A 22,159-nucleotide genomic window follows, 5' to 3' on the forward strand; every position below is an offset into this window, starting at 1 on the left:
GTTGTACGCTTCCGCAGTCATTAACTGGACGACGTTGGCGCGCCAACGAGTGTGTTACCATATTATATAGTACTTATGGTCAGCTGATATTGTATGCCCTAAAGGCTTTTTAGGTGTGTTTACACGAAACTCGGCAATGAAAGTTTGACACCTAATTCAAGCATAACTTTTAACCTGTCAGAAATGTCGAACCTTAATACATATAAGCCGGTTGCTCCAAAATTTTAGCTCACCAACATGCAAGTCAAGCCCAGTTGTTTACGTTTTACTATTATGCATTAGACTTAGAGCGAAACGCTGTCGAAAGTAGAACAATGGGCTACGTCACAGTTTGTCCTCATGGTTATAATCTCTTTGGCTTTAACGTAGTAAACGTTACGTCAAATTTGGGGCATTGTGACGTAATAGGAACGGTTAGTGGTAAACAACAAGTATAACGCTCACAAAAAATAATATTAAATACAACAGAAGACACTTATTTGTGACACGAACTGGCAATGTGTGCAACCATTTAGTTAGCGCTAATGTTAGTGATGTAATAGTTGTGGTAATGATGTGGTAGTGAGGTAATTGTTGCACTTTCTTAAGGTCTATAACAACGTGAGCGTTGAATCAATTGGCGTGCGATGGAATATTATCTCGCGTGCCAGGGGTTGCCGGCCCCTGCTATAGGGTCATCGGAAAGATAAGCGTTGGCGCCTCTCAAGGGGGCGTTAGCTACTAAATGGGCGATTGGCGGGCGCTGTTTGTATAATAGTTTTAAGCTTCCATTTACTTATTTTACTTTCCTAATTTCGGTTGCATAGTCTGAGAATTTTTGGTGAATCCTAAAATTAAATACATTTATTTGTCTCAATATTCCTATCGTTACGTCAATAGACTAATTCGAACACTATTTTGTCATAATAATCTTGCATTTTTGCTCGCATTATGCAGATGCCAAAGGGCACATTTCATTCATATTCGGTGCACAATATGCACATTTTTTTGAGCCCGCCTCGTCACAATGCTTCTGGATAACAAAAAAAACCGCCTGGACTTAGTGAGACGGGGAAATTTACGACTGTTTCTAACTCAAATGGAACCGGATATCAAGAAGCTTATGCAATTAAACCAACCTTATCCTTCACTACAGAGAAGAGGTCGGAAACCTATGTCTCGCGACCCATATATTGGTCTTTTGATGAAATAATCTTGTTCGCAGATAAATCTAAGCTATTATTTCTCCGCATGATCTTAAATAAAACTGCACGCAGCCATGGCCGCTTTCCTAACTTCAAATTTCCTTTTTTGTTACGCAGAGTAGCAAATTTTAGGCGCTTCGCGTCAATCCTATTTGTTTTTCGAGACTGTTGTCCCGCTCTTAATATCCAAAAGGATCTATTCTTTCAACAAAATTACGTAATAAAAGTTGTGCAAACTTAGGTAATTTGTTAGTGTATAGTATGTTCTGTCCTTTAAATGAAAACAAAATAAACGGCCCTGTTTAATTTACTATTTTTTGCCAACCTATAACTAGATGTTAAAAAAATATTATATATGGGGATACAACCAAGAATATTTGGCTTTTATGGCTCCTCAGCTAAGAAGGTTTCCGACCCCTGCACTAGAGAATAGAATAAAATAAACATTAAATTAATTCGTTTTTAACTTTTTTAAGGAGGGGTTTGATAGTCTCGGTAAGTTATTCGGGGAGCGCTATTGGAAAACAAGTTTGGTGAACTCTGGGTTAGACAAAGTAGGAGCATGGCAGTCACGGCTGCAAAATATGATAATAAAATTGTTAGCATTAATTTTGTGGGGTCAGCTCTTTACACTAGAACGTGATTCTATAGGTATATAATAGCCAATTTAAATGGGAGTTAAAATGATTTTAGTTTTAGAGTTTTATAGAAAGATTTGTTCATTTCGACTATTCAAAGTTGTCGTAAAAAGTGATCCCAAACCACACTGAGGATAATTTCAGGGTCAATACATTTTTTACAAATTATTTTGTGAAGGATATAACGAAATAAAAGAGAATTGTTCGGTGATATTACAAAGGGCATAATAAGCATGTACTTAACCTACACACCTACATATGTTGCCTAATCTACACACCTACATATGCTTTAAATTATTCTACTTTAGCTGACCCCCCCAAAAGCGCTTGAACTAGAGGGATAACAACAAGTTTCCAATACTATAGCAAATAACAGACAATAGATGACACACAAGCAACAAATATTTATATAATATTATATTTGTTTGGATCAAGATTTATAAATAACATTTTTCACAATGAATTGAAAGCGACACTCAATTCGAATCTGAAAGTTTTGTAACTTGAATGCTTTCGCTGACAGATTTAAATGAAGAGTAAATAGTGTACATTTGGTAAACGATTATGTTCGTCGATCGCCTTGTGTGCAAACAAGTGCAGCAATGGAAAATCAACGGGACGACTTTGCCACGGAAATAATAGCAAGTGGATGTATGTACACAATAGTAATTCTGAAAGAACAATACAAATGAAGCATTGCAATCAAACGAGGCTTAATACCCACAGCAAATAAGTAGCGATCATAGAAAAGCGTTGATTACTTTTCCGTAAACACATGCCTCAATCTCTACGATTGGCAAAGCCACTACTATATAATCACACCAGAAGTCGATACAAACGGCATTAACTAGACAAACGGATGTTATTTCAGGTAAGCACACGACAGTACTTTACTAAATGTGGTTTAGGTTTACCAAACAGAAATATATAAACTCAGTTCAGGGAACGTCATGCATTATGAAACGCATTAACTAAAGCTAAAAATTGATTGTTTTTGAAGTAAAAGACTTGCGCCAACTTTTTTTAATGGTGTTCAAAATATATACTTTTTGAGTATTAACGAAAGTTTCTGGAATTAACCAAAATTTGATATAGCAGTAATTAATAATAAGAATCAAAAATTTGCTTACTCCAAACAAGATTCGCAAGAATCAATAAAATCTAACAAAGTCAAAAAAGGTACATATATATATATATCGTTTAGTGAAGTTTTTTTATAAGTAATAGTTAAGTAATTGTGCCAAAATTTGACCTGGCCTTTGTAAAATGTGAAATAGTAATGTTTGCATAATATCACTTCTCAAAGTAGGAGAGGTGATTTGAAAATAACAATCACTACTACATGACACAAATAAGGTAACAGGGGATTTGTTAATGACAAAATGGTCGTGTTATGTTTGTATGAAAAACCTGTCTTCGGCACCACAGTTAAACTGCTCATAGCAAAAGTCGAATACTACAGACTTTTGCAACATTGCTGTTGCTTACTGGAACCCTCATTGGTTGGTGGAAGAACTATATCAACTGGTTGACTGTCCGCAGGATGATCGTCATTTTGTGAGTCGTTAATTTGTTTTTGAGAAACAATGCGGTAAATTTCTAAAAAAATTATTAAAAAATAAGAGCAGGTTTTGCCAGGTACAGGTCCCATTTTGCAGAAAGTGTTTTTTATTATACTTGCATTAAAAAAATCCACCAAAATTAGATACATTACAACTGATGAACATGATGGTGCTATTATTAACCAGTGCTGTAATGACTTTTTTTAAGTAACTGTTTTCAAATGAACCTAAGATAAACAATAACATTTAAAAAGACATTGTGGCAAGTAAATAACAAAACCAATGGTAAACTAGGGATTTTAATTGTTTTCAGGGACTGTATTATACTTATTTTACCAAGGCTATTTGACAAATACATACTGATTCTAAACCAGGGGTGTCCAACTCAAACATGCCGGCATGCCAATTTTTATCCTATAACTTCTTCCCATGCGGAAGTTTAGTAACTAACTCTTTCCAAATAATAATAAAAGCGTGTTTTACAAATAATAAAAACGTGTGATTGCCGCGATTGTTTTATATTGTAAATAAACAATGGCAATTTACTGTATAAAAAATTAAGGCACGCGTGCCGCTTGTCGTACACCCCTGTTCTGAACTTATTCTTTATGAAAAATTGGTGATTGAATTTTTTCTTCTTGCAATTAATGGACATCCTTTTGGGTTAACTCGAGATATAAGCTAAACTAACCGATTTTTTTTCCTGCTAAATTATATACTACTGCAAAAACAGTTTACTGTGAGAAGGGGCAAAGGTTTATAATTATCTTCATTTAATTATGATAGAAAAAACGGTCTAGCGATATATAATATTTGCAAGTAAACGGTTCTAGAGAACAAACCATTCATTTGATAACAATGCTCAACTGGGTTAGATTTAATAAACCAAATTCTACAACAAATAAACCATGTTAGCTTCCTTAGCGCATTGTCAAAAATTCCTTTAAAGTGTAGTGTTATTTATTGACAGCAGTGCAGTGTTATACATTGTCCTAACCTTATCAAATCAAGCCTTTAAACAACAATATGGTGTGAGGTGAAGTGACCTAATATGTCACACTTCCTTGTTGGTTTTTACCTAAACCTCTTTTAAACCACCCAACATTTTATTGGGAAGCTACATATTGCCTATAATAATATACAGTAATATTTTTGAAATGTTTGAACGAAATTGGGTAGAACAAATAACTTTTCTTTACTAAAAAATAAAAATTTAGGTTTATTATTACTAAAAACAAACAATTCATTTTAGATTATCACAGATTGAAATTGGAACATTGGACTTCTTTTGGATTGTGTATAGGGTCAATATGAAAAAAGCTAACTCTAACTAAAATTGTAAAGGGCAAAATACTAGCCAATTATTAACAGAGTTACGTCATCTGTTTGTCTGGGAAAAGGGCATAGCTAATGTTCCACACAGGTGATTTCTTTGTGAATCTCAACTTTAATACCTCAAAATCATTAGTATATATTGAAATACATATTTAAATAGAAACAGTTTTATTGCTGCTAGAACACAAATATATAATCACTACAAAATGTGTTTCACCTGTGAGGATATTGTGGAATGCTACTTCAACATTAGTAGAGTCAAGGGCTGACGTTTCAATAAAGGAGAGTCCATTCTTTTCTGCAGTTACACCAATCATTATAATTGAAAGCAAAAAAATAGTTTATATTTATACAGTTAGATTGGTTGTGAGTGTAATACTTACAATGCCTATTCAAAAACAACATATAAAAGTCTACAAAAAATGGTCTGTAAAAAAATAATATTGCTTCAATATAAATGACACACTACATCCTGTATTTTTCTGGGCAACGATATTAAAAGAGGAAGCATTTATGTTTTTTTAATAATTATATGTTGTCCTTAGTCAAGCTATAATTTACCCAAAATCAAGTCAATACTTTAATTATATTATCCAGATTTCAACTGATTCATGGTAGAATCACATTATCATCTCAAACATTTTTTTTACTTGATAATGAGTAAAACTACCTACATATTTTTATACATAAAATATGTAATTGTAGAAAAAAAAAAAATTTATTGCCTGAAAAAGCTTTTGCTTCATCTGTAGGCACTGCTCGAAGGTGACGTAAATCGCTCTTGTTGCCAACCAACATAATGACAATATTATTGTCAGCGTGATCTCTTAGTTCTTTTAACCACCGCTCAACGTTTTCATAGGTTAAGTGCTTGGCGATATCGTAAACAAGAAGGGCACCAACTGCTCCACGGTAGTATCTAAAAAAAATTCAACACAAAAGAGTAATCAAGCTTTTGTAACCCACATTTTGTCTTTTACTTTTTTAGCTCACATAAACCCCCCCAAAAATACTAAAGGAATGTTTTTTGCCAGTTTTGCATAAATTGTAACATATCAATTTAAACCCATCATTCAACGATATATATTGTGGAATCTGGATTCTAAGTGATCAAGGGCAAGATTTTGCACTTGGCCTCCCATTAATTTGAGTGCATTATACTCCAGGCTAGAGCGTGCCTCAAGCGAGAAATATTCCAACCTACTGGCAGATTTAATATGCTAAATTGCGACAACTGATATTACTGTCAAGTATTGCTTGAAATGCTAAAACTTACACCTTGGGCGAATAAACAACCAAAGGGTTATTCACCTGTTCAGTGCATTTAAGCATCTCATTTGCTAAAATATATTGCTTAAGGCAGTGATCTTCAATCATTTTTTGTGGCCGTCGACCGAAAACTGCATTACATCTCCATAGAATTTCGTAGTTGTGTATCCCTAATTTCGACAAATGTTTTGAACAGTATTTACTGTGTTTTTTTGCATTTCTTTTATAATGAATTTCAACCAAACTGTTTGCTCAACAATTTTCTAAAATATACCTAACAAATTGTTTTTCTTTGGCCGTTTAATAGTTTGTCTTTTTGACCTGCCAAAAATGTCAACTATGCATTTTTCATAATCCCGAAAAAATAACTGAATTTGTGAACCACCAGACGTCAGTAAAACATCAAAAAAAATTTCTGTTGATGCGTACACACTAATGCAGCACTTTTATAAAACAAAGCAAATTGTTTAAATCTATGTATTCCTAGTAGATTAAAGTTTTGTCGAAATTTGTCAAAATAATATATTTTTTAAGTAAAAAAATAATTGCCCTAGTCATAAAATTTGGCTTTTTTGATGCAGGAATCAGGCTCATAACCTAAGCTTTTATTTCTTAGCATGATTTGATTAAAACTGTATGCAGCGATGACCCCTTTCCAAACTGTTTTTGTACTTTTTTTGTATTTTGTTTATTTAAAACTCTATATGCAGGGTTGGGCTTAAGCACTCGCCCGCTCGCTAATGCGAGTACAAATTGCTCCTGGCGAGTGCTGATTTACACCCATTCGCCGGAGTGGAGAGTGCCTTCGGCCAGAAATTTAATTAGTTTGTGTAGGACAACTTGAGTTTAGCACAACTACAAAGCGAAATATAACTTAGCGCCAGTTATTTCCCTAAACACTAAGACGCAAATAAATTCAGCACTACACAAATAATAAGGTTAATCAAAGTCACGTTTGAAGCTCGTAATAAAGACTCTTGGTCCCGTTTTAAAAAGTCGTTTACCAGCAAACAATCAAAGATGTCATTGCTGCAGCGGCAAACAGTTGTAAGGTTTATCGTTTAACTTAAACATTGTTAATTTTTATATGTTTGACCCAGTCATTGACGCCTTTAGAAAAGTTCATTGGAATTGCGATGTACCCAGGATAAGAATTCTACTTTTTTGTATTTATTTAATTGTTTGTATTAGGAAAATAAGAGCAATTGCTGCAGTTTTTGGTAAATAAGTTTGAATGCAAATGTCTTATAATAATATTTGTAAGCAGTGTTTTTTTTATGTTTTGAGGGGCCGAAACAGCCCAGTGAACACTACGATATTTGAAAATATCACCTACTTGTGTAACTACAGCTGAGAATTAGCAATTATTCTACGCAAGTATGTTGTTGCGATCTCTTAAAGTAAAATATAAAAATAACTGTGTGAATATTTTATTGCAATTATGTTAAGATAGGAATCGCACCATTGCGGACGCACTTGGAAATTTAAACGACCCACGTCGCGCAGCACAGAACCTCTGGTACATATGGTTGTTAACTTTTCGAAAGAATGGTTTAGTTCTAAATTTACAATTATTTTGTCATTATTATATCTGTTCAACAAGTAACTATAGTGCTAGGTGAAATGTGGCGTTTTGTTTGTGGCTGAAACAACCTGCGGTAAAAGGTCCTTAAAGCACAGAAAAAACAGAAAACAAAATAGAGAGCGTGAGCATGTTTAGAAAAATGGAAAACAGCCAGGCCGTGGCTACTAAATTGTCAGTGTTATTTTCTTCACTATAGATTGTAAAAAATATGGAAATAAACGGCCAGTCTTTTATAAACTAATGTTTACGTATAAAAACCACAAGACAGATTAACGATAACCCAAGAAATGACCGCGCTAGGATAAAAATTTGCAGACGGCATGCCAACATTTTTGGCGAGTGTTATTTCATCCAGGCGAGTGCTGATTGATAGCCAACTGGCGAGTGCAAATTTTTGCTTAGGAATAACCCTGATATGGTAACAAACAATGCTAATTGACTGTACGGTTAAGCGAAATAAACTTACGCTGATGTAATGGCTCTGTATCTCTCCTGTCCAGCGGTGTCCCAGATCTGTGCTTTGATGGTTTTGGCATCAACTTGAATACTTCTGGTTGCAAATTCAACTCCAATAGTACTTTTGCTCTCAAGGTTAAATTCGTTACGTGTAAACCGCGAAAGTAGATTACTCTTACCAACTCCAGAGTCCCCAATCAGTACAACTAAACAACAGATAAAGATAAACTAAGTACAGAACTTAGTACACTGAAAATCAGTTTATCATTGACGTGCAACCAAGATAGTTTGTTTTCACCATTCGGATTAAGGCAGATTTTGTTATTCGAAAGAACACTCTGATTAACCAAACAACAGACAAATAGTTGTTAATTTAAGCGTTACATCAGTTTGATAGTATTCTACATTTTTATCTTTTAAAGTAGATTTTATAAAAAATTATGCAAAGGAATTGTGTAATAATACTTAGCCACACAATCTTGTTTAATGCAACTGAAAAAGGAATATTACACATGCTTACCTTTGAAAAGGTAGTCATACTCATCATCTCTATTACCCATCTTTGTTGTAATAATTAAAAATAATTACCGAAGAACAATGTATTTAAAACTTCCTTTTATAAAAATCTACAAATAGTTTCAAATATAATAAATTTATCAACAGTTTCTTGTTAATTAAAACAACTTCCGGTTTCATAGTCAGGAAATAACTAATTTCAATAGGTTGTCCGTGAATGGTTTACACTGTTGCCTAAACTAACTGACATCTGTTGTGTATACTACCTAATGATATGACCACCAAGATAACACACATAAATAAAATCATAAATGACATCCAATCCATAATAGAGATCACTAACATTCATCAATATGTGACTCATACAGGGGAAAACATTACCTTTTAATTTGGCCTGGTAAATTATTGTGTATATTGGGACAATGTGATGTATTCAATATACCGAAGGCCTTAGAAATTAATGTATAAACCTGCTATTCCAATTAAAAACAGCTAAAGTAGTTGTAACTTAGTTGGATACTGTATTTTAATAGGGCTCATCAACACAGTACAACACCTACGCTTACATTGCTCTACATGCAATAAGCTTTTTTAGTTTATACACACCAATGTTAACCCTGCCACAAGTTTTTTTAGCATTAATACAATGCTTCTAAAATTAGCTACAGTAAATTTTAAATCAATCAGAATTTTGAATACACAAGATTATGTTGAAATGCTTTTGTTCACCTTAAACCATTCATTTTAAGTTTATTTCAACATAATATTCCCAAGAAACTTTCTGTTCCCGGTTGAAAGAAAATTTTAATGCTGAGTTAGCAGGGGCCCGGGGCAGATCAATGTTTTTTGTATAAGGTTGAGTCGTAAAATTTTTTAGATGACATCACAAAGTGTGACACCATGAAGGTATTTTTTTGCGTTAATCTGACACATATTTTTACCCTTTGATGAAACTGACTAGAAATCAAATACCGTGTTTTATGGTTGCCATGTCCCTTTTCGCTTATATCCATTTACAATGCCGCACTAAAGACGGTCAGCAAAATAATTTTTGGCAACACTTTAAATAATTTTTTGGCAACACTTTAACAAATATAAATTTAAAAAGCTTAACATACTATTTTAATTGTGCCTACATTGTGACTCACGTAGGTCACAGAGACAAAAGCCATTATAAATGCAAGGTTCTGGACAGGTAAAGTATGAAGAAACTGAACATACACACAAAGCGACATTGGTAGTTAAATAAAGCAATGCTTTTACTTTTCAACTCTAAAGAGTGTTGAAGCAGAAGGTCCCACATCAAAAAGGCCATTCCACAATAAAACTTGTTATCACACTTTCGTTCTCAAAGCAATGTGTTTATTTAATTTAGGAAAGCAAAATTTAGACCAAAAGTTTTGTTTATTACTTAACGTGAAGCATATTCTTTTGAAATTATTACCTAGTTTTAAACTAAAGCGAGTGTACACTCCCCAGTAGTTCTACCCCCATTGTTTTAAAATGTTGTCTGTTCTGCGGAGTAAATTCATCATCAACGTTCTACATTCCTATTCCACTTGAGTAATGCTTGCAATCCAGCGTGTAGGAATACAAACTGACTTTCTGTAAACATTTAATTCACAGCATTAGCATATGATTCAGTTAACCCAGTAACATTATCCTTCAGCCGTAAAAGAGTGTTCCTTTTGCTTTCATCTTGCGCATTAACACTTGCAAGATCTTAAGACTGTTTATTATTAAAACAGATAAAACATAAAATTATTTCTTAAAATCTTTCAGAAATATATATTACGCCTATAAGGCATCGTCAGTTTCTGTACAAAAACAATCATGTCAAAATGCCATTGGCTTGTTTTTATTTTTTGTCCATGTAGGACCTGTTTGAACTAAGAATTGTTTTCGACAGGTTTAGTTCTTTTTTATTAGATCTTATTATGTCAGTGATATTTATGCGTATTTGGCTTTATTAGTTTGGTTGTCCTAAAACTATGGCATTGTAGATTATTCTGCGTTAGATATGATATTTCATTGGTTTTAAGCATATGGATAATTAAATCATCTCCTTATCCACTTTGGTGTAAAATTTGAAAGTAATTCATGTTCATTTGTACTCCTGCTAGCTGAGTAAAAAAAAAACATTTAGAAAATCGACTTGCGGCGATTGAACCTATAACACAGATTTTACAAAACTTTTATAATTGAGAAAAGTTCTTAAAACAAAAGTTACACCTGGAATATTGCATAAGGTCAAAATTTCTGCCTTGATGTACCGTTTTCGTGTTAATTCTATTGTAAAAAGTACTTTTATAAACGCAAGTAAACTCCTCCGGGAACATCGCGGCACACCTGGCATGGTCTCGCGGCACACTGGTTGCGGAGCACTGGTCTAGACACCAAAGATCACAGCCGGCTCTTACCCGGTGAATATTTAATACTGGGGGTGCAAGTTAATTCTGTTAGAAAATACTCACAGGTTCATTTGCCATTTATTCAACACCGGCCTCTTACTTGCTCAACTGAATTTTCTAGCAAAAAATATTGGTACTTGTCTAGAATCCTACCACATTGAAACAATTATTAAATGAAAGCAGAATATTTGGGTAAGGGTGGTGTTGGTTAGTCTTTGGGTGAGGGTGGGTTAAGTATGATCATATTTAATAATATTGCTTAATACCCAAAGTCAATCGCTAACCCGCAGTCTAACAAAATAATGTTCATTGTGGTAGGATTCTAGGTCATCATGACCTGATCAGCAACTTTAATAAATAAAATCATTGCCAATAGTTATTCCATGTCCCTTAATATTGAATTAGCCTAGATATTATTATGACATTCTTTATTTTCAAGAAAAAATATGTAAAAATCTAGATCTAGGTGTAAATACTAAGCAACAGCGGACCTGTATACAACTCTCCAAAAAAAATGTGAAATTACTAATATTTAGTAAAATTATAAGCAATGGCTATAGTGAATTCCTAAAATTATTGTACTGCTGCCTTAGTTTAATTTTACACTTTTGTAACCAACAACCTCATTCTTTTATATATATTTAGTTCAAAATTCGAAGGTTTTAACCAGCTTTACTATTTTAAATTTAATGATCCGTTGTTTGTTTCGACGCTGGTCTAGAATCTTACAACAACGCACATTATTTGGGTAAGGGTGCGGGTTAGCGTTTTGGGTTAGGGTGGGTCAAGTATTATTATTAAATAATGAATATAATAATACTTGACCCACCCACATCAAAACGCTAACTCTAACCCTAACCCAAATATTGTGCGTTGATTGAATAATTGTGCTAGGATTCTAGACTATGCGCCTTTGTTTCTAATTTGATATTAAACCAGCCTGACGAAAACTGTTTTCTGTTTAATCTAGGCGCACGGTTTCTGTTTGATATAAAAAGAAACAGCTAGAACAGTTGGTAGTTGTAATTAAATCACAGATATATCGCAAAAAATGCGCATAACAACTAGAATCACGGATAGCAAACGTCAACGTACAACTTTACTATTTCGAAGTCAAAAAATAGAAGACTTTACAACCTCGCCTATAGCGCAACCGCTTAAATGCACATCGGTTGGCACGCATATAATAGAAGAATTGATGCTACTAAGACAAAAATAATAGAGCAGGAATCACTATAAATGTTGCATGTAACTTTTTTGACAACTTTTGTTAATATACTAAGTGTGTTGACCGATTATTCATTAGTTTGGGGCAAATTGCCGAAAAAATAGACCCATATTCACATCTGAGAAAACCTCCTATAGCAAAATAATTAAACCGTGTCCAAATTGCGCAACGTCATACCGTTGTCGTAACCAGTGGACGGAACAAAAGCTTTCTATATATAGGACTGTACAACCGAAGGGATGGATAAGGCGATTTTAATAGAGTGTTAATATAGTTCTTATATAATGGGAAAGAGTAATAGTTATTGTTACTTTATACATTTTAACATAATATTATATTATTTACATGTCTTATCTTTATGGTACTGCAAAACGCCAACTTTACTAGAGTTGCCTTATCGAACACACTTTTCGGGGACTAGGCGAAAAGAACAAAAACACAAATAAATTCTAAATATTGAGCTTTTATTGATGTAAACATTCTGCGACCAAACAAAAAAATAAGCGGAATGAACTCAAGACATGGCTTTGGCTCGCATTCGGGCACGCTTGCCGGTGACTGCTTGAAATCCAGATTTAATGGTGGCCACTGAACACCTAGACTGGCAGACGTGACATCGGAGAAAATGCAGGCGCACATCTCGTTCAAGGACGGTGTCGGGGCTTCGGCAGGTGTGGCAGGTGACGTACTCCTCTGAAAACGTATATAATTGCAAATTAGGGTGTATGTGTACTTGGGTAGTTAGGTAACTGTATAAAGTTAAATGCAAAAATTCTAAGGAACAAATAGTTACTTTACCTAGATGTTTTTTATGAAAAATCTATTGAATATAATCATATGACAGGGCTTACTGATGTATCGCCGAAGAACACTTTCAAGTTGTTTTTGTTGAAACCGCCCCTTGATTATAAGTTGATTATTGCCATCAACAGAGCCACTAAAAACAAAACAACCCAATTCGTTACTATTCGGAAAAACTCTCCGGCAAGGAATTAGGACGCACTTACTGAACTTGTATATTGTCAAAACGTAGTTATTTATTTCCAAGCGGAATTTGCTAAACAGTAACTGGTAATGGTAAATGCATAGCACGTGTAGTTTTTCTACTAAAAACCTTTTTTTTTTCAAAAGCATTTAGTCTTCAATATTTGCCTACATTTTTACTTTACTTTTATACGTACATTGCTGCAATTCTGTTTTGTCTTTCTTACCAAAGTAACAATAAGTATATACCTGGTGCCCAATTCAGCAAGGATAAATGCCAGAATGTGTTTTGGTTGTCTTCGAAGCCTAAACAAAGATACTTCATTTATCATATGGTCAAGGAGCAGGGGCGGATCTAGGGGGGGCGATATGGCCATTCCTTAATAGGCAGCTTATTTTCGCGGTTCCCTAGATAGTATGGCCTATTTTCGCCAAAATAAGACACATTTTTAAGCTTTGTAGTGGTGTACGAGCTTATGGCGCCATATAATAAATATTTCAAAAAAAAGGTAAAATTCGTTTCGCGCACTCGCGCAAAGCGGTGTTTTTCAGATTTGCAGAGACGGCTTAAGTGACCGTACGCTGACCTCGACTATATAATAACTAACTTATATCCAAGTACAATTACAAGCTTTTTTGTTGTTAGTGCAAATCTGTATCAGACCCAGCCTGCCAATATACTTCATCCGGCCCGCCGCCTCTTTTGACAAATAGACAACGAGTCCATTTTAAATACTTTTTGACTATTTTAAGTGTGTAAATGCAAAAAATTTTCGCGCTTCGCGCTAATGATCTTTATGCAGCCAGTGTGTTTACGTTTTGATGCTCTTTTTGAACTAGATCAGCGCTTCTTTACTGTTGCGCCGTGGAAAGCTGCCAAGTGCGTCGCGGACAAACGAAAAACATATTCAAACATAATCGACAAATATTTTTTAACCATTTTTTTTAAATGTAACAAAAACAAGAAATTTAAAAGAAATACCGGTATACCAAAAAAATCGCGTTCGCTTTGCTCGCCAGGTGTGCCCCAAATGGTTAACAAACACTAAAATAGATTAACTATAAAATTTATCGCGTTTTCTCAAAGTAGTTTTATTACACTTTTAGTAGTAGGGGTGTGGCGACGTGTGGACTCGAATTTTAAACCAAGTATACGCTTTTTTAGCGAATGTGCGCCAAGAATTTACTGGCTCCTTAAAAGTAATTATAAACACGTTTTTAAAGTGCAAAAAAATCCGAGGCCCACCTGATTCACAATTGTCATAAAGTTGTAATAACACAAAATCTCATTTAACATATGTTGTGCGGCCCGCAGAGACCTTTCTGAGTTTGATTTTAGCCCGCGACTACTACACAAAGGTTGCCGACCCTTGTGTAAGGATTTGAATAACCTATCCAATGTTAGGATTAACTCTGCATAGAGTTTTGCTCATTTCAGCAACCTTATTTGGCAAAAAACAACTACAGTAACTTAAAAATTGAGAGAAGTGTCATGAAAGAACCACAGCTGACCGCACCAGACAACGCTATGGTTTTATTGCGACGAGACCTCTGCGCTTTTTCGGAAGCATGTGCGGTTGCTCTCGCCTTTTCGGGAAAAAGCAAGATGTGTAGACAATAGACATGGTATAGCGTCTTTCAGCGATATTCTTCATACCGGGTCAAACTAGGAAACCGGCCCACTGTAGAGGCTAACCTTATTACTTTTTCGTGCTTTTAAAAGGTCTGTTTTTCGCGTTATTTTGCAGGAGTTAGTTTATTCGGCCAGCCGATGTTATTTTTACCTGAATTATAACGTCACACAATGGTATACTTTTGTGACGTCATATCTGAAAAAATTGAGACGTCATATCTGAAAAATTTCATGGCCCTCCCCAAACTGAAATCCTAGATCCGCGCCTGTCAAGGAGTTCCTTAAAACATTACACAAAACTATCAAAAGGAACCAATGTGCCACATACGTTTGACATATTTCTGTAAAATTGACAAATGACGTCTTTTTTGTTCCTACTCTCGCACATTGCGGTGGCTTCATGATAAACCGTTTCTTTTCTCCAGCAACCATTTCAGGATTCTTTTGTCGCATAATGTCAAATACCCTTGTCAGCAGCTGAAAGATAATGCATATATTGTTAGACTTAATTTCAATGACGAAGATAGTTCAAATTTATTTGGGAAACGACTCCTGCAAAATAGCAGGGATAAGATTGCACACCAGGCGAGTGCTTATTGACACCCATTAGCCGGACTGCCGAGTACCTCAAAGAAACAACTTGTTGATGGTATCAGATCGTTATTTGTTAAATGGGACGAATTACGTTTAAATTTAATGCCTTCATACATGGAAAATATACTACGCATTCGGTATTACGATTAGCAATCAATGTCATATCTCGTTCTACTAGTTATGTGCTTATTCAACGAGCATATTACTTGTTTAATGATATTCGTTATAAGAGATAACACCCTGACGAAATAACGTAACAAGCATAACAAGTAAAGATTTGCTTAGGGTAAAATTCTTATTTTTTCGGAGGAAAGTACTTCACTAATCACGGGTAACGAATTAAAAGCCGCCATTTTCGGTCTATAGGATTATCGGCTCTATGTCTTAAACTGTTTCACTTTTTACTTTGCCACGGAGGTTTGAAATGACTATAAATCTGTAGATTGATTACATGTATTGACCGTAAATTTAGTCGTCGTGTTTACTTGTGTGGACGTGAGAATTTCCGATAGAAAAGTTACCTAGTGTCGAACATAAACTATGTTACGAGAGATCCATTTGTCTGTCAAGGCATGTTAAAACGTGTTGATTTGTCATTTAAGTACCATCTTTACGCACTGAAAGAGTGAGGCAGGTTCAATCGTTAAACTCGAAAATTTCTGACAAATATTTATAGAGCCCTAGAAAAATTGATTTAAAGCCTTTGCTAAAGATAATTTATTTAAAAACTTCTTGGTCACCCAAAGAATAAAAATGATAAATAAAAGTTTGGCCAGTGGTCTAATTTGTATTACATCTTTGGCCCATTGGTATAAAATACCCCTGTTTCAGACGATTTTGCTAATTACAAAGCGATTTTTGCATAATCTTAAGTTGCAAATTAAAAAGTGCCCTACGAACGTGTTTGAATAAAAATCTTAGTACCTAAAGAAGCCCAAACTTTAAACAATATAAAAAAATGAATACAAATAAATTATTGAGATAAGTTAATTTAGCTGATGGTTTCTGTGCTTTATATTTTTGTAATGATAGATACTGTTGAGGCTTCTACCGGACTAAATCTAACACATAGATTTTCAGGTTTTAACTCCTGTCTTGTGTTTTATATAATTTACTGGATATGAAGCTAAGACATTTATTTTACCGAAATATAAATGCTTGACACGTAACAAATGAGACAATCATTTATCTTTTACATTTTATACCCCTTGAAACATGATATTGGTATAAACAAAACAGTGCTTCATAAAATTACCTTTTAACAATTTGCACCAACCTCGTCATATGTATAGTCCCTGTCAACACCTAGCCATGAGGTGGTCTCAGCATGGTTGTCATCAAGGCTGGCATCTTCTTGGTCCAGATCAACAGGGACCTGCTTGTGCTTTTTCTTTTTCTTTTTACCAAGTTGGAGGGTATCTAGATCATCCTCTTCCACAGGCTCTACCTAAAACAATAATAGGTTAACATATATATCTATTAGTAAGTTAACATATAAAAATACTAACTTAAGACCATTCCCGATACAGCAATTGTGATTAGTGTAAAGTGAAAATGCTGACGAGTGCTGATTGACACCCATAAGGAAATTTTGGTTGTCTTTTATTCCTACTGGTTGGTAGTCCACAACAAAACTATGTCGCACAAAAAAAAATTGGCCAATTATGGCATAAATATCCAACAATACATGTGATAGTACGGAAACAAATTAAAGCAGTGCATCTCACATGGTAAAATATCTTAACACATTTAGCAACCATAAATATTTTTAAAACAAATCAGTGCGATCCGCTTGTATTGTAGTAGCACAAAAGTGTATGTTGTACGCATTAAACGAAATAATAGACTTTTAGTCATTGAAACATAATTTGTTTTGGATCATTAAATGAATTTCTTGATTAGGTCTGAAAACAACAACCCCTAAGGGCACACACCAGTCAGCAAGCGGACGGCAATTGGTGGCCAAAAGACGTACCTAATATCTTTTTTAAAACCAATATTAATTGTACACATTATTTTAGTCCTATAACTTAATCTATTCTCAGTTATAAATTTTTTTTACTCGTTCTTTTTTTCAGTTAGAGCAGTGGTTCTCAAACTTTTTTAAAAAATTTACGAAACGGCCCCCCAGCAATTTTTTTAATTGCACACGGTCCTTTAAAAATATACCCAATAAACACATAAAGCACTTGCTTCTTTGCTTTATGCTTGGCTATGTTAAACCCTAACCAATCACTTTATTTTAGTGAAGCAACCACAAACAGTTTTAAAACTGTGACCGACTGACCGTACACAGCTCACTGTGTCAGCAGCAAACTGTAAAAACATAATTCTCATTAGCAGAACGCAACATTATGACGTCATAATGGACAATTAAACTTAAAGCTGGCAATAATGTGAATGAACAACTAATCTCCTTGGTTTGGAAAAGTAAGTTGCCTGAAAATTTAATTGCACAAAAAATTTTCTTCTTCAGAAGCGTTGTGTTGATTTTTTGTTAGGTGCTTCGCGTTCCCAGAAAATTGTCTCGCGGACCCCAAGTTTGAGAACCACTGAGTTAGAGTGACATATCAAACAGCATTGTTAGGTTGGTCGTTTTAAGGGCTGAATCAGGGTGGGTAGTAGTAGGACATGTCCCCCCAACTATGTTTTTTGCCCTTTTTTGCTAAACTTTTAATATTTTTTTTTTATTATTTTTTGCGAACTTTTTTAATTTTTTAATTTTATCCAAGTTCTAAGAAAATCTTTTCAGTCCAACACTATGTGTATAGTATTATGCGCTTCAAAATCAAACTCACATCTTCAAGATGGCATTTTTGTTGCATATTTCAACACTAGTTTGCCAAAGAACTGCACATTTTTTACGATTGGTTGTTTAATGACTTCACATTATGAGTTGTATGACACAATTTTGTCAAATCATCTCTGAAATATTTCATGCCCTACCAAACATAAATCCTGTACCAGTTGTTGGTCCTGTTATTTCCAGTTTAATTGGTGATATGTTTCTTGTGGAACTCAAAATATAAAAGGCCAACTCCACATATTGAAATTAAAATATTTTTCATCCAATATTTTATTTTTAACAATTATTGGTCATCAAATTATCTCTTTACAGTTAATATTTGTGACATAACAAACAACTTTAATGTGCTATAGATGCTGATTTATAGGATTACCTTGCCACTAATGTTTGGGTAATTAGAAAGGCACATATATCAAAAATATTTTTTACATATCATTCTACATTGAAAGTAACAGTGGAAGCATATGGGCTTTGTGGCTTGGAAACACAAAATTTGGCAAGGGGGTGCAAATTTTGCTAAATTTTGTCAACATTTAGGGTACGCAGTTCAAAAAGTTTAAGAACCCCTGCTTTAGACACTAACATAATTTAACGAAGTGCAATAATAATGAAATATATTACCATATCTTTGTTGTCATCATCATCCAACATAATTCTCACTTTCTTCTTCTTCTTTTTCCCAAGGCTAAGTTCATCTTGGTTAAGTCCATTATCAACCTATTTATATGTATAGTTTTATACATTGTTTTGCCTAAATTAGTTTTAATAAAATACAGTAAATGTGCGGTGACTGTTTGTAAATTATATTGGATTGGAGTTGATAACCGATGCTAATTGGTAGTATCGATGCAAATCCGATATCAAATTCATACAAGAATTTAAGCCACAAATTGCTAGCCACATGATTTCCACCTAAGTATTTTTTAATATTAAATTAACAACCACAGGTAACTAGCCGAGTCAGTGCTAAAGCTAATTTTAATAACCTGGAAAAAATTACCTTTAAATGTTCAATTTTAACTATTTTGCTTTTTTGAGCAGGAATGACATAATTTTGAATCTGATGATCCCAATACTTTTCATCTAAAATATTGGGTCAAGAGCCACAGACTGACAATTGCCGCAGCAAAAAAATAGTTGTTTTTATCAGACATAGTATACTTAATTTGGTCATCTACAACAAATGATATCCAAAGACTAAAGGCCAACTATGTGTAAATCTTCATACAGGATGCGCAACTACAAAAACAAACAAACAAGCCCATTATAAGTGGGAAAAAGTCCTCCTATGCATTTAATAGTTCAGTAAACATTAAGGCTGGCCTTGATTGAAATATGAAAATGCATTGGCATATTTGTTGATCAGTACACAATCACCGTAAATTTTAATTCAATGTCAACCAGATGCATATGAATGTACAGTAACATTACTACTCCCAACATTTCTAAATTAATACTTAAAAATGAACACCTTGCAAAAGAGCTAATCATAACAAATTTTAACAATGCTGTGTTTTATCAAGCATATTTATGTTTAGGCAGTGAGAAGCCGCTACAACTTGTTTTGGCCAGATAAGCTCATGTAATAAAAGGCAACACTGAAAGTTTATGCAAACGAGTAGAAAAGCAGAATTAAAAGATTATTAGTAATAAATTAAGTACACTCACATTACTAGGATCCACTTCAAGTTTAGCAGCATCTATACACAATAAGACTTGTTTAAGAATAATGATTTTATTGCACGCTAAAAAAGGCAAATTTGTTTTACTTTCCATTCCAAGTGCAACTAACAAGTTATTAAAACATTAGAATAAAAATATCTGAGACAGCTAGGTGATTTTCATAGGTAAGGTTTGCAAAGATTATGTTAAAATAGATCTAGAAACATTGCAAGGCCTGCAATTACTTGCTTTTTGGGTATCCATATTGCCCTACTACTAGAAAAATGCAGACGATACACCATAGTTGATTATTGGCTAGAACCTAAATAAAGAAAATAAAATTACAGGTAAAAATTACCATGGTCTTGAATTGGAAGAATAACTTTGAAACAACAATCACCTGACACACTAATACTTTTTGCCAGTATAATCAATCAGTACATTTTTAGAACCTAATTATTTTGAGTAAACCGTTTTTTGTTTGTTAGCAATAAACACAACAGTGCAATTAAATTAACCGTTATCTTCCTAAAGATATTGTTTTCAATCCAGGCAAGAATGTAGAGTAATTACGATACCTTCTAGTGGTTCTTTATTGGTAACTGTAGGTTGTCCATCAATATCATAAGCTGGCTTTTTCTTTTTCTTCTTTTTTTTGAGGCTTGACAAATCTAATTCATCTGTAAAAATATTTGCATGGTTGTTTGAAAGTTATTGAAAGACAAAACAAGCGCTTGTGCATCCATTTTTAGTGCATCGCCTTAGAAGATGTACTTAAAGATTAGAAAATATAATTGGTAAAGATAAGTAGGCGCTTGCTCTTAAGGCAAGGGGTGACTTCTCCGATACGTTCCTTGTTACACTCGATCCAAGGAGAAGGCTGCTAAAATACCTGTCCTTAACTTCTTGAACTCTAGACAGAGAGACTTCACTCAGTTCACATTGCTCGTTTAGTATATTCACAAATCTCAGTGCACACCATAACAAAGCACGGTGATTCAAGCCGCCAGCGTATAAAACATATAAAGTACTGGTCACACAGCAGTGGACACTGGTTACATGAATTGTGACGTCAATTGACTCTAACTTCTGTTGTGCTTAGTACTTCTTGTTCACCCATGCAAATTTATAATTAACATAATTATGACCGCAAAAATCTACTTTATCCCCCGCGCAGGCCAAATTTTCCAACCTGGCCCCACGCAATGTGCAGTTTTTCGGCGCTCTTTCACTATTGTACGTAAAAATTAATAAAATTTTTTTTTTCTTTAAATGCCGCATACCACAACGCATATTGTTTGGGTTAAGGTGCTGGTTAGCGTTTGGTTGAGGGTGGGTCAAGTTATTATTATTAATAAACATAATATTACTTGACCCACCCTCACCCAAACGCTAACCCGCACCCTAACCCAAAAAATATGCTTTGTGGTATGCGGTATTATTATTTTTTTTTTTTGCATAACTTTTCATGTACAATAGTGAAAGAGCGCCAGTTTTTCAATCTGGTAGTGTGGTAGTCCACTACCCAGGGCTGGTTAAAAATCCTACACCATTTTTGTCTAGGATATATTTTGCTAACATTATTTAGGTTAGCATTGGGGTAGGACATGTATTATTGGGAACACACAATAAGATCTACAAGGCAACATACCTAAACCAGAATAATCCTAATACCATAGTATTGACATCAACAACATAATAAAGCCAATATACAAAGTAACATCAAGGACAGAATAAGATCCAAGGCGTTCATTGCAATTTCATGGCTCACAACGTGTTTTGTTATTGTAAAAAGCCAACCGCCAGCGGCAAACCAGTACCACTGTCCTAAACAAAAACATAGATCGTACCAGCGTCTTCAGCAATGGTTGGCTTCAATTCTTCAACTTGATCAGTCATCTCGGTAGTAGATACAACTTACCGTAATTAAAAATTCACGCTACCAAACACAAATCTGTAATAAGTAGTGAGATTTACTTTAAGGCGCTACCGTGTAGTAAACGTTAACCAAAAGTAACTATTGCATCAGCATGGTTAATGCACATATGTTAAAACGCGAGGTACTGAACGCGATTGTCACGCAAGATCGATTATGACTTTTTTTACTGATTTTTATGAAATAAAGTAGTGTCCAACGTTTGACTTTTCCGGTTCAGGTCGGTTCGGGTTCAAATATTTTTTCGGGATAACCCCAGTTCGATTCCGGCAAAATGTGCGATTTCGTCGACTCTACAGCCTGTATTCCGCCAATGTACGTAACTATATACGGTGGATATTCAACAATCTACTTAAGGGT

The 22,159-nt window shown here is 34.4% G+C and overlaps 2 protein-coding genes across 2 annotated transcripts; both read right to left on the reverse strand.

Moving 5' to 3' along the window:
* Positions 1 to 2,228: 2,228 nt before the first annotated feature.
* LOC146160445 (ras-related protein Rab-11B-like) lies at positions 2,229 to 8,782 on the reverse strand. Its single transcript, XM_083383699.1, has 5 exons — positions 8,550 to 8,782; positions 8,040 to 8,235; positions 5,445 to 5,638; positions 4,937 to 5,017; positions 2,229 to 3,421 (listed from the first exon to the last, which is right to left on the reverse strand). The coding sequence occupies exons 1-5, from the start codon at positions 8,587 to 8,589 to the stop codon at positions 3,279 to 3,281; spliced, it is 654 nt and encodes a 217-aa protein (XP_083239825.1). The 5' UTR covers positions 8,590 to 8,782; the 3' UTR covers positions 2,229 to 3,278.
* Positions 8,783 to 12,635: 3,853 nt separating this feature from the next.
* On the reverse strand, positions 12,636 to 21,875 carry LOC146160446 (eukaryotic translation initiation factor 2 subunit 2-like). The gene is made up of 9 exons (XM_083384162.1): positions 21,714 to 21,875; positions 20,442 to 20,543; positions 19,870 to 19,901; positions 18,823 to 18,918; positions 16,672 to 16,842; positions 15,130 to 15,278; positions 13,418 to 13,474; positions 13,036 to 13,121; positions 12,636 to 12,877 (listed from the first exon to the last, which is right to left on the reverse strand). The coding sequence occupies exons 1-9, from the start codon at positions 21,760 to 21,762 to the stop codon at positions 12,699 to 12,701; spliced, it is 921 nt and encodes a 306-aa protein (XP_083240288.1). The 5' UTR covers positions 21,763 to 21,875; the 3' UTR covers positions 12,636 to 12,698.
* Between the last annotated feature and the right edge of the window lie 284 nt (positions 21,876 to 22,159).

Source organism: Ascidiella aspersa, chromosome 3 (genome assembly GCF_963924565.1).
Source record: "Ascidiella aspersa chromosome 3, kaAscAspe10.2, whole genome shotgun sequence".
NCBI lineage: Eukaryota > Metazoa > Chordata > Ascidiacea > Phlebobranchia > Ascidiidae > Ascidiella > Ascidiella aspersa.